At 45.8% G+C, this 12,817-nt stretch overlaps 1 protein-coding gene across 6 annotated transcripts in view; it reads right to left on the bottom strand.

Moving 5' to 3' along the window:
• DENND2B (DENN domain containing 2B) overlaps positions 1-12,817 on the bottom strand; it is a 1,727,973-nt gene that overhangs the window by 128,988 nt on the left and 1,586,168 nt on the right. For all 6 annotated transcript variants that reach the window (XM_069623705.1, XM_069623704.1, XM_069623706.1 and 3 more), the window contains one exon: positions 9,873-10,021. In XM_069623705.1, the coding sequence (XP_069479806.1) occupies positions 9,873-10,021 (149 nt within the window). The remainder of the gene's footprint in view (positions 1-9,872; positions 10,022-12,817) is intronic.

The raw sequence follows: 12,817 nt of genomic DNA, 5'->3' as shown, positions 1-12,817 counted from the left end.
CTGTGTTGGAAATCCAAGGTGTGCCCTTGATGAAGAACATCCAGCACCCATGTGTCTGTGGTGATGGCTTTCCATTGGTCGTCAAACTTTGCTAGCCGGCCTCCCACTGGATTGCGAAAGTGGGGGCCCGGATCCACAGCCGGTTTGGGCCTGCTTGGGCATCTGCATCCAGGCATGCGGGTGACGCCGATGTTGGTCTCTGCTGCCGTAGGCCTGTGAGTGTCCTCTGTAGGCTTCCTGTGTGGTGGAGCGTGAGGGCTGCCGATAGGGGGTAGTGTACCCCTCGGAGGATCTGCTGGACTTCTCTCTTGAGGATCGAAAGGATGAATATTTCTTTATTTTTGCATTTATTTAAAGTGCACATAACCCGTAGGTATCTAGGCGCTAGTTTCATTGTGGAAAGGTAGGTTATTTATAACGCGCTTGTGTGTTTTTTTTTTCCCCAAGCACGGGTCCTGTTTTCAAACCTGTGTTTGCTCAGTGAGGTCTTGTTTCCAGGATATGCGCATTGTCACAGAGCTATCCTTCCGTCCCATATATCTCCTCTGCTGCAGTGTCCCCAGTGAGTGGGTCGTCTCCCTATCAGTCTTAATCGCTTGGAGCGTCTCGTCCACTGCCTTTCCAAATAACTTGTCCCCCTCAAAAGGCATGTCCACCACCTTGGACTGTATGACTGCCCGGAGGTTAATGGCCTTCAGCTAGCCCTGGCATTGTAGGGCCACACCATGAACCCGGAGTCCGCTATGTCCACCACCATCTCGTCGTCCTGGAACAGGGCCAGGGCTTTGGCCTTCTTGTCGTCTGGCAGGAAATCCCAATTTTGTCTGAGTTGTACCAAAGATTCCTGTTGTAGCGAGACAGGATGGCAAGGGCATGGACTGCCTTGATGGTGAAAGCCACGGTGTAAATGATGCGCTTGCCCACTGCATCCAACTTCTTGCCCTCCTGATCCAGGGGGCACCATGCAAAAGGATGAGGGATTGGATGAGCATTTCCTAGCGGTGGCTGACACCACCGAGTCTGGAGAAGGCTGCGACCTCAGGCACCTGGGAGCCGAGTCTGGGACCCCAACCCCATACTTTTTCTCCAGCCTGTCTCTCTTGGAGGGTTTGGTGCTTGTTGTTCATCAGGGACAAACCCTCCTCCCAGACAACGTCCAACAGTGGAACAGACATGACGGTCTTCCTTGAGGACTCACGTTGCTGAAAGAGAAACCCCTCTTTCTTCTTCTCCACCGGCACCAGAATGAAGAGTTTGGAGGCTCTCGAGATCATGGCATGGAAGAGCCAATCTCTTCCGGCGGTGATGCCCAGGAGGGCTCGTTGGTGCCCAGAGGTTCCCCATCCGCAGGGACATAATCTTCATACTCGTCCGTATGGTGGTCGTGGTATCCATTTCAATGCCCTAGGAGGGCTGCAGGCCGGACCCAGCACCAGGACAGCAGGCAGCTGTTGATGGATTTCCGACACTGAGGTGTGAATGGTGGTGAGGATGTGTAGCGACCTGTCCCTGGATGCCAGCTGGGGAGCAAATGGAGCAGATGGAAAAGGATCCTACTGAACCTCCTGGGAGGGGCAAAAGGATGATCCGGCTCCTGGCATGGAGATCCTTCCTGGGATATGGGCCCTTGGCCCTCCTCATGGTCTGAGTAGTAACCCTCAGGCAGATGCTCATCTTCAGGGCTGCTATAAATCTGAGGAGACCTCCTAGGGGAACGCACAAATACCGTGGGAGACTCCCTCACAGGTCTCAGAAGGAAGTCTGTCAGTGGCAACAAGTCTCTCGGCCTGCCCAAATCGTTTGGGAAAGAGGCGTGATGGGAACCTGCAAAGTAGGCGTCATCACAGTTGACGTTGTGACCCGAGTAGCCATCGGTGGGGGCCTCAGAGTCAAAGTCACGCTTGGTGTCGTAGTGGTTGCGACCATAGACATCACGGTCGCCGCTGCACCATTCGCTGACGAAGTGATGGTGGTCACCACAACTGACTAAGAAGCCGTTGACAGGTCTCCAGCTGACTTCTCCCTTGAAGACGACTTGTGTTTGGAGGGCGTCAGGGACTTTCTCGCAGAAGGCAAGCCACCAACAGGCAAGCTCACCATTGAAGAGGAACGGGTCCTTCGAGAATCAGATGCCGCAGCAGCGGTGACCTTCGTGGGATCGGATGCATGGTGTTTCACCTTCTTTTGGATCCATTGGGAAGAGGCATCCTCAAAGGACTGCCACCTCTTTTTCTCAGAGAGAGCACACTCATGGGACCAGCTGGTCCTCGACGAGGGATGACTATGCCCGGAAGCCACTTCTGAGGCCTTCTCATCTTTGAACCAAGCCACCAACCAGCTATAACAATCTCGCTTGAACTTCGCTAGGAACCCAGGCCAGATCTCACAGCCATCTTTATCGTGGTCTGGCTGCAGACACTTAAGGTGCCGACCATCGACACAAACCTTATTTAGGCCCTGAAGAGACTCCACTTGCCCACGCCTGGGCCTGCTGAAAAATTGGAGGGAAGATCTGATGATGGTTCTTAGTCAACAAAAGGTCCGCGCTGCCAGTAGTCAACCGCGACGGTCGACGATGAAAGGATTGAAGGAAAAAACGATCAAACGTTATCAAAAACAATCGAATAAAAATCACAATTCTCAAGGAGCAATGTGAGAGGATTCCCAACACTGAAATGTGCAGTAAAAATCTAAAGATGGCCACTTGGGATAGGGCCTAGGGAGACGACTGCCATTTGATGGCAGCAGTATGACCCAAAGGACAGTGATTGGTTATAGAGGAGACAAGCAGTTTTCAGGATAAAGCAAAACAGCTTTCTTTTTTACAGAGGATTCCCAGCCTGACGATGGAGAACATTCATGAGAATTTGAATCCATACCAGACCCGATGCTGGAGAACCTACATTAATAGGCTGCCCAGAGGGAAAGGGGTAGTGAAGCTGGCAGACGTTGGTTGTTCTATTTTCTTCCCAGGGTCCATGTTGTCATTATAAAGCAGCCTTGATCAACCTCTTTCCAGAGTGGAAGAGATGTCTGATGCCGCATATTGACCTTTACACTTTCATTGCCATGGGTCATTAGATGCTATTTGAGTGATCGAAATGGTTTGCAAGTGAGATATGTGTTTCTTTCTTACAAGCAACACAATATTAAGTTAACCCATTTACATCTTCACCTTGAGTTCTCCAAAAACCCTTCAGCTGTATCCAGGGAGTTCAAAAATTGACCACACCACACAGTTGCTGTTTGACTTCAAGTAGTGTGGAAATCAGCATGACCTTGAAGTATTTCTACTGAACGCTGTTTCGGCAGAACATTGCCTACAAATTATAACAGAAAGGTGGCCAACTGGTGCAGTGGTCAGTGGGCTGTATCATGAGTTGGGTGGTATTCCAGCGGTAAATCCACCGGAACACCAGCCAACGGGATTACTGTTAGCGCCACTTGGTCCGGCGGACTTACCACTGGATTACAAGTGGTGGTGGCGGTGTTAGACCCCATTAATTTGGAGTTCATAGGACTCCATTGGGGATTTTGGTGAAATTACCGCTGCAGTAATTCTGCTGATTTCACTATGTGACTACGCCATGTACAAGAGATTTTGTACAATTTTTTAATACAGATTAAACTATCTTGGATGATTTTAAAGTATATGCAATTTAGAGAGTTGCCTTGAATCTTTGTCTCGCTCACACGTCCGTCGCGGTTGCGTCACTTGATTTAACACACACCTGCTTCTTTGCAATGGTCTAAAACGTGTACATGCACAGGCTAGTGTTTCGAGCAAGGAGCACGTCTCTGCCTTAACGCGTACAGAACGTTCTTTGCTCGTTTCGCCAGTGAAGACATTTCCAAACTGAAAAGAACCTGAAACCCAGCTCAAGTGAATCAAAGCAGAAACGTTTCCTTGTTTCACAGAGTTCGACAAGCTGCTCTGTCCATGAAAATGTCTCCATAAAAGCCGTGAGTCATTGTTCTGTCTCGTTACTGCAGTTGAGCAAGCAGCCAGCAAAGCTGCGGCCGTGAGAAAAGGCCCACAGTGCTTGAACGCACCAGCACATGGGGACAGGAACAATAGCCACATTCAGAGCCATCACTCCTGATGAGATTCACAGACTCGGGTCAGGGGGTCATAAAAGGAATATGCGCAGTTGGAGCAGCTGACCAATATTTGTGGTTAAAAACATTGCATTTTGATGCGATTACTGACACACGTTTTAAATCTGTAAACCCAGCAATGAAATATTACTAAATTGCTGACTCAGATATGTACAGTAACTGTTTCCATTTACAATTGATAAACCTCTGGAGGTTAACGTGCACATGGATCAACTGCACATAGTGCTGTACATACATCTCGTCTCCAAGAATCGTTACTTGACACCCTTGCACACCCATATTAGATATTAAAAAGAGCTGCAATGACTGCTTGGTAAAGAATCTTTAAGAGAAGTAGTATGAATTGCCTAATTTTTAGCACCATTAATTGAATATGTGCTTCACTAAATAACCATTTACATTTTATTAAAAATATAAACTTTGCCCGGTGTCCTTTTAACACTGGCCGACAGTTGTCATAGCTAAATTATTGCTGTGTATGTATGCTTTTTGGACTGGTATAAGGATACATTGTAATTCAACCCTCCATTTCCTTCGTGGTGTGCATGCATCCAAGCTTAGTGTATGCATCCTTTTTTGCTGTTTTTGATTTTGGCTGATAGAAGGGCCATTTTGTGCGCAAAACAATAATTCAGTGAAGATATAGATAATAATCCTTTTTCCTCATTCCTTGGTCACAGTACTTCTCCAATAGTCGTTCATCGTAGTCCTTCCTTCGCCTTCCTCACAGTCCTCGTCATAGTGCTTTTCCTTCATACCAGTCATTCTCCGTAGTCTTTCTTCATAGTTCTTTTTTGTCACAGTCCTTCTCTTTTGTCACAGCCCTTTGTCACAAACATTCTCCTTCATGAAAGTCATTTAGGCCAGGCATGCTGTCCCACTCGGCCTGTCTGAACTTAGAACCCAGCTTTTTGTTAACGGGTTGCGTGGAGTGTGGCTGTGGACGGTGTTCCCAAATCTGCAAAAGAAAAAGAAAAGAACATTCTGGGGAAAGTGCATGGAATTACAAGGCTGGGGCCTCACCGAGGAGCGCTGGTGGTAGCAGTCCATTATCGTCAATGTGGAAAAGGGGACTGGGGTGTGGCGCTGGTGGGTGGGGTTATGGGGCCCATGCTCCCGGGGCTGTGCCACCGCGCACCAGTAAATTTAAAATTGAAATATATTTTTCAGGTGGAAAATAGGTTCCGTTCCAGTCCCTCGCGAGGGACGCCCATACAGGATGGAGGAAAGGGGACGGGATGTAGGAGTACATGCTCATAACTCCTGTAGGTAGAGGACGGACACATTTACATAATGCCAAGAACCGTTTCTTTCTTTCACCAGAATATACGTGGACCAAGCTTGCAAATACTTTATTGCAACTAACTACAAGAAGCCATGAAAACACATATGGGGCCTATAGAATGACTGAAGTGAATCAGGTAGGAAAAGCCAGGCCTCAAGTAGATGGAAGGAGAGGGATGATCCCTGCAGCACGAGGCGAAGAGGTGGTGTTCACAGCCAAGCCACCTGCAAGAATTCTGAATAAAATCCTCAGAATTGCAGACAGAAGGGCTTTGTTTTGCGGTCCCTTCACACGTGCCCGAGCAGGACGTCTTGCATGGGCCAGTGGTCTTCCTGCGACCACGCAACAGTGTAGTTTGCAACACTTAGGGGGAGGTCTCAAGCGGGACCACCTGATAAGAAAGACCAGTAGAAGTATAACCCATATAATTTCTATATGTAGTTAGTCTACGCCGACCAACAAGGACACCCCATAGGTTTTGGGTGTGGACCTGATTCTTGTGACGTCATTCGTGCATAAAAATATGTGACACAGGTTCAGGAGCCGAGATTCATGGAGATTTGTTTTCCTGTATGATCCGGGTCTGTATTGGATAATAAAAGACAGTATACTTTGCCTCATGGCTGAGTCTTCTGTTTTTAATTTGGGGAGTCTTTGATGGGCTAGAGATTCTCTGCTAACGTAGGACATTATTATTATGAATCTGCAATCCCTCTGGTACACAACACAAATTTGCGGCATTGATTAAAATGGTATTTGATTTGATCAAACAAACCTTCAGTGCTACTCACTGCTTGAATGAGAACAGACACTTTTTACAACAGTAGCTACTGTTTTGCCACCTTTTTGCTGATTATTTTTCTCCAGACAGGCCGCCTTTCGTGAATGGCCACCGGTCAGGAATTAGCACATACACGTATCACGCATGAATGCAGAGGCTAGGAAGCAGCATGGCTTCCCGGTATGGTAAGGAGTGGGGTTGTTCTGGCTGGGAGAAAGGTTGGGAGGACATTCCAAGGAAGTGAGAGGGTCCAGGGGCCGTGACAGACTCACTGGAGGGTTAGGTCCAGGGATTCCATGGGGTGTCCCCAGCACAAGGAAAGGGAGATGGGAGGTGGTGGGCAGAGGAATGCAGGGTGTCCCTTACAGAGGAGGACGATTGGGGGGTTCTCGCCCGCAGTGGTAAACAAATGATAGATGATCGTAGCAGGAAAAGTAGCAGCGGGCAAGCCGGATTTGGCAAACTGAGCATGCAACCATCTATCATGGAACTGCAGCTACCTGGCCAAAGGCATCATGTCTAATGCAACAAATTAACTTAAAAATATCATGTCCCAAAGCAATGGCCATAGCAATGGCATCATGACTCGAGGAATCAATTCACTGCCAAAACACCGTGACTCAAGGAATGCATTTACCACTTAAGGCATCAAGACTCAAACAATAGTTACACTGTGGAAGTCACCAAGATGCAAGCAATGGTGGTCCTGCTAAAGTCTCATTACTCATGTTATAGCTTACGGCCAAGGGGATTTAGGCTCGAGCAATGGCTTTGCACAAAAACATCAAGACTCGAGCAATGGATTCCTCACTACAGCATCAATAATCAAGCAGCAACTTAACCACCAAGGACAACAGGATTAGCATCTAAAGAAGAGGTCTCACAATCCAGGGCATTGGACCTCAATCAGTGCACTCACCACCAAAGGCGCCAACCTTAAAACCAGAAATCAAACTGTTAATCACAAGCAATGGCCTCACAGTAACAGTCTAACCACCAAAAGCATGCATTTGCTTGAGGTATCAAAATACCTGAGGCACACATGTGGCATGGTGGGAAACTATTTTCTCATTCATTTCACTCCTTACAACACCTTGGATACCTCCCAGTCATACACATCTCAATTACATTGGCAATCTGAACATGTTTGACATCCATGCAATAATAAAGCAAACTGTTACTGTTATACCAATTGTCTATGGTTTGTGGAGGGCTAGAAACTCACAGTCCTGCTTCCAACAGCATAAATTGAAAAGACAAGGTCAGTGAGCGTTTGCTTAACAGGTCCATGACAAGCACGACTAGTAATGCATCATCTGGTTAAAAGGTGCATGTTGCCCAGGCAACATGGTATTAATCAACAGAAGTATGGCTTGGAATAGTTATCCCTGAGCACAGAGTAGGTATACACAACTTGGCCACAGGCTAGCAAAGATCAAGTTAGGGGCATATAATACATCTTTTATGATATTCAGTGAGGCAGAATAAATCATAATCCTCAGAAATATCCAGATTTAACAGCAAAGTATGGTTAATAATTGAATGTGTACATAACCTACTTTTGAAGAAACAGGACACATTGCTTGTTCACATCTGGATGAAGAGCAATTCGGTATTATTTGAACTCTTTTTATATTTAGACCAGGATGAACGGCTGAACTAAGAACTACTCTGGCAAGAGCTCAGTCATAACGTGTATGCTTTGGTTGGAGGCCTTTGCTTTGTGCCTCACACTCCTATCAGTCTGTGCCAGCCTGATATTGGAGACAGCCAGCACTGTTGTTGCTGTTATGTTTCTGGCGTGTGCCGGCTTTTGAGGGAAATATTTCACAGAAGGGCTACAGCCACTTACATGTCAGTGCCTTCATCCAGGCCTTTAATTAAACAAAAGGGTGCAGAGTCATGGAGCCTTCCTCTCTAGGGAGAACCTCCAGAGTACGTCCTTGCGGTTGCTCTGCCCAGGCCTCGTGCTACGGTTTGAATTGAATGGCGGAGACGCATGTTTCCCTCTCCAAAGAGGGGATGCAAGGCATTCTAATGGAGTTTTTAGATACAAAAATTCAGAGACTTTCTTTCTTCTCCTTTAACTATACAATGACGAGAACTCAGTGGGCCAGGCGCTTTCCTGAGAGATCTGTGCACAACCTCCAGTCACAGGTTCCAAACACTGCGGGTAACATTCAGCCCAACATCCCCCCACATTCGGTAAATTGAGATCAGGAAGTAATAACATCTATTATTATAATGCTTAGAAGCTGGAGGAATGAATGCCACTTACATTATTATCATTAATTATTAATTGTATTATATTTGTGCTTATCGAGCGCCAGTAGGCTTTTCCTGGAATAAAAATGTGTAAATGCCAATGGCCACGAATGTTTACTTTTAATGGTCATGCGGCTATGACCTCTGGATTTAGATATGACCGATCTCCTCAACCAGCTCTTATACACCATGGCTGAAACCTATTCTCGCCCAAACTAGGTTAACAACGCCCAAAACATTTACCCGCCAAAGCCGAGTGTAAATGACTTCTTGTTGGAATATCGAACATAACACTGCTCGCCACTGAAAGTATGTTATAGGACAAAAAAGGCTATCCAGGCAAAGATGTCCCAAAATCTGCTCTCAAAATGCTGTATGCAATCCCCCAAAAGCAATGTTTGTAACAAATCTGAGAGTCTGGATTGAAATATCACCTGTTTGACCACCAACACATTTTTAACCAGCATAAAAGAGTATGTTGCAAATACGTTTGTCTGTCACAAAATCCCTGTCAGAAGAAACATAACGACAATGTGTCTATATCATTCTCTGCAAACCTTCCAAAGACTATTTTCTTAAAAAAGGCATTTATTCCTCCCTGGTCTCACCAACTTCCTGGCCTTAGCGGTGATGGACTCTTAGCCACATTTCAGTAGGATGGGGGAAGGGGGCAAAGATTCTTCGTGACAGACCTAATACTCATTCATTAATGGCCTTCCTTCTAAGCTATCTACACAGATGATTCTCCTCACGCAGCTTTAAGGAAGTGATTAAGCAACATCTTTTGCAGCAAGCATGGATCGCCACTAGATCTAGAAGCGATTTGATTTGGCCAGTGTGCTATATGTCCTCATACATTCCCTGAATGCATGAAATGCAACACTATAAAAAGGAGATAGAAAGCAAGAGCAACAAATAATAATATGTCTGATTCCTTTTTGAGTCCTTTTCTGTAAAACATACACCCTTTAGGGAGTATATCTTACGTCACCGAAATGATCAAGAAATTTGACAGTCAAACCTAACTAAAGCGATCTACCATCACTGAATTGTATAACTAAACAAAAAAACATTATTTTAAATACACATGCATTATGAATAAATGTGTTGCATTTATACATCACTATTATTTCTTCTATTTTATTTTATATTTTTGAGGATTTTCCCACATTTTTCTTTGGATTATTAAATACACCAATAAGGAAAGTAATGGAGGGTGGGAAATTTAAAATCATCAGCCGTACCTTGAATATTTGTATCTGTACAAATTAGTTCTAAATATAGAAAAAGGTGCTAAAACATTTACTACACAAGCTATAACAAAAGGTGCACATGTTTTGTGTAACATTTGCCATCTTAGGAAATATCCCTTCCCAAAGAAAGCCCACTGGATGTCACTGTCAGAGTTCACCCATTGCCTACCTGAGTTTATCTGCAATGAAGATGACCCGTCGCTCGAGTAGCAGAGAAGCGAAGATCTTGGTCATCTGTCGCACGCTGAGGCACTTAAAAAGGCACTCAAAGTCCACATGTTCCAGGCGTGAGTCCATGGGTCGCCGAAGCTCTATCACCTGCAAGACATTCAATGTAGGAAGACTGAATGGATTACAAAGGCATGGCAATTGCCTAGATATAACTACATGTACCTTGATTGCTTTCCACCACCAGGTACTTCCGGTTTCTGTTTAATATGCTGGTGCAGCGATATCTAGTTCACTCCTCTATGGTGGCAATGAAGACTAAATCTCTCCAGATGTGATTTATGATTACTGTCGAAGGACTATCACGATCAGTGGGATCTCTTTAACACCACACAAAGAACAGTGGAGAGATGAGCCACACCACTTTGCTGCCCTTCCTGGAAACAGGGATGATAAAGGTGATGTCCTTCAACCAATCAATGGGTATGACACACCTAACCAACCTTTTACAATATGCAGATCTTGTTCTCAATCACCATTCACATCCCCCAAATCCAACCACAACTGACAGCACTGGGTGGCCCAAGCAATGCTCAAATCAGCAAAACACAGCAATCGACTTCACATTATCCAAGGCTCTTCCCAAGCCCCACCTTTCTCATTGCCGCCTTTGCTTATGCTCTTCACTCCGCACCTTGGGAGGGACACATTGCGTTCCACTTGGCCCCTTATGGGTCCGGCATCATTCATCTCATCCTCCACACTCTTCCCAAGCCTCAACCTCCTCCATATTCCCAAGCGACCATCCAGCATCTCCCTCACCCCACTCGCACTGAGGACGCTGGACTATTGCGACAGTGATCCACTGTTTCACCAGCCTTCCTCTCTACATGTTGTTCAATGTGCAGGCTGCACCCTGCCCAGCACCGCTGCAACCACTCTCAGATCCTCTTTCCAACACCAGGTGAGCACAGAGAAGAGCCCTCTGGCTCCCTGCGCCAGGGCTTCAGTGCATTCAATGCCATGACGCTCTCTACTCTGTCCATTCCATCTGCGCACACACCCTGTCGCAGGACTGCCTCCACATTACAGCGCACTTCAACAATGGGAGGTAGCCTGAATAATTCTAGAAAGTCAGGCTTTCTACAACATGTTCAAAACAAACAACAGCGTTTTTTTTTTAAAAAAGCCCTCTACGAGTCATATAATGAGCATTATAAATGATTCATTAAAAATAGCTGCAACCTCACATAATTAAAAGCTTTTGGCAATTCAGAACATTGTCCAGCCATCATGGCATCAATATTTGACTATAATTTGCATATTCCAATTTCAATATTATGCATTAGTACAGTGTACTTACCAAATGTAATGGATAAACATATACTTTATGTCTAAAAGTGTCGTGTTCGTGAAAACTTGAAGCAGATTTGGCACGCAACATTGCAACCTTCACATCTAGTGCGGCCCCGGTTACACCTCCATCCAGACCTCACTGCTGCCTCCACCAGCAATTCTACTCTCTCCACGCCCTGCGCCCCCCAGTTTTCAACAGCGGCAGTCCCTAGGAAAGGTTACATGTCCTTATACCGAAATATTTTATGAAGAATGAACATATATCGAATATTTTATAACGAAAAATGTTATAGAGAATGCACTTTTTAAAATAATTTTGGAGGGTCCCCCAAACAGCTATTTTTCACCCCTAAAACCTCACCCCAACCGTTTCCCAAAAATATTAAACCCTTTACCCCACCCCTAAACGCATTCTCTATAACATTTTTCGTTATAAAATATTCGATATATGTTCATTCTTTATAAAATATTCCATATAAAGACTGCATACCCCTAAGAAACTAACTTCATTAAACCTACTATGTCCCAGCTCTGACTTCTGTAAAACGAGAGTCTTAAGGGGTCATCGCGATTTTAGCCACAAACAAGGGCACACAACCATTACTGTTGTACTTTAGGTTGTGCTGCTGGGAAACGTTGCGCTTTGCAGGTGCGTGCTTTGTCTGTGTGGCACACAGCCCCGACCCTGCAGTAGCATCAGACTGCACACAGTGAGTCATAGGTGAGTCTTAAGTGTTGCTGAAGAGGTGGACGGGTACAGAGGTACTGATGGAGAAGTACCTCAGCTGTCGTGAACCCAGTAGGACACGAGAAGCCGACATCCAGTGTCTAGACGTCAGGTCAGGCGCTAGAGGTTTGGCACTACAGGTATATATATCCAGAGGGGAGCGTTGTGTTCCTGCACTGAAAGGGTGTGCTGGTTGGAATTGAGTTATACTAGTTAGCGGGAGACATTTAGAGTTATGTTTTTATTGTGTCTTGGGAGGGAGGTGTAATTGCAGTGTGCGGGTGGCCAAGCCAGTACGAGTATCATGAGGTAAAAGCAGAATTTGAATGTGTTAGTGAGAGGACGAGGCAGTGAAGCCCAGGCCATTTGAACTTTCTCATGTGGTGTAGCAGTATGGACGTCAGGGTTTGAAATGAAGGTTCTGTGAGCAGGAGATAAAACACGCTCCTGGGCAACAATCCGTTGGCAGGAGCTACCGTTGGGGAAGCAGGGGTGAGCACACAGTGCACCGCAAATCTAAGTTGCACAAACTTTAACTTTATGCCCATTATGTTTGATCCATTATGCTGAAATGTGTCCTAGATGTGCCTAATCCGGCCTCATTGCAATGCTCAACTACTCAGTGAATGTCCTATATGCGTGCCTGGGGAGCTCCTACACTAGAAGCAAGAGCTAAATAGCTCAGAGCTCCCCTCAATTTCGAACCCTGGGATGTCATAGTAGTGGTTCACCTCGGAGCAGAGTCACAGTGGAGAGACTTCCAGAGCACACTGTTAATACCCCTGACAGCAGACAGTGGACAGTGCTGAGTGCAAAATCACAGTGGACCAAAACAGAGGGAAGAAGAGACCCAGGAGCTAGCA

The sequence above is a fragment of the Ambystoma mexicanum genome, chromosome 11 (assembly GCF_040938575.1).
Source record: "Ambystoma mexicanum isolate Mex_15411 chromosome 11, UKY_AmexF1_1, whole genome shotgun sequence".
NCBI lineage: Eukaryota > Metazoa > Chordata > Amphibia > Caudata > Ambystomatidae > Ambystoma > Ambystoma mexicanum.
The sequence above is the reverse complement of the archived record's forward strand: the minus strand, read 5'-3'. Positions and strand labels throughout refer to the sequence as shown.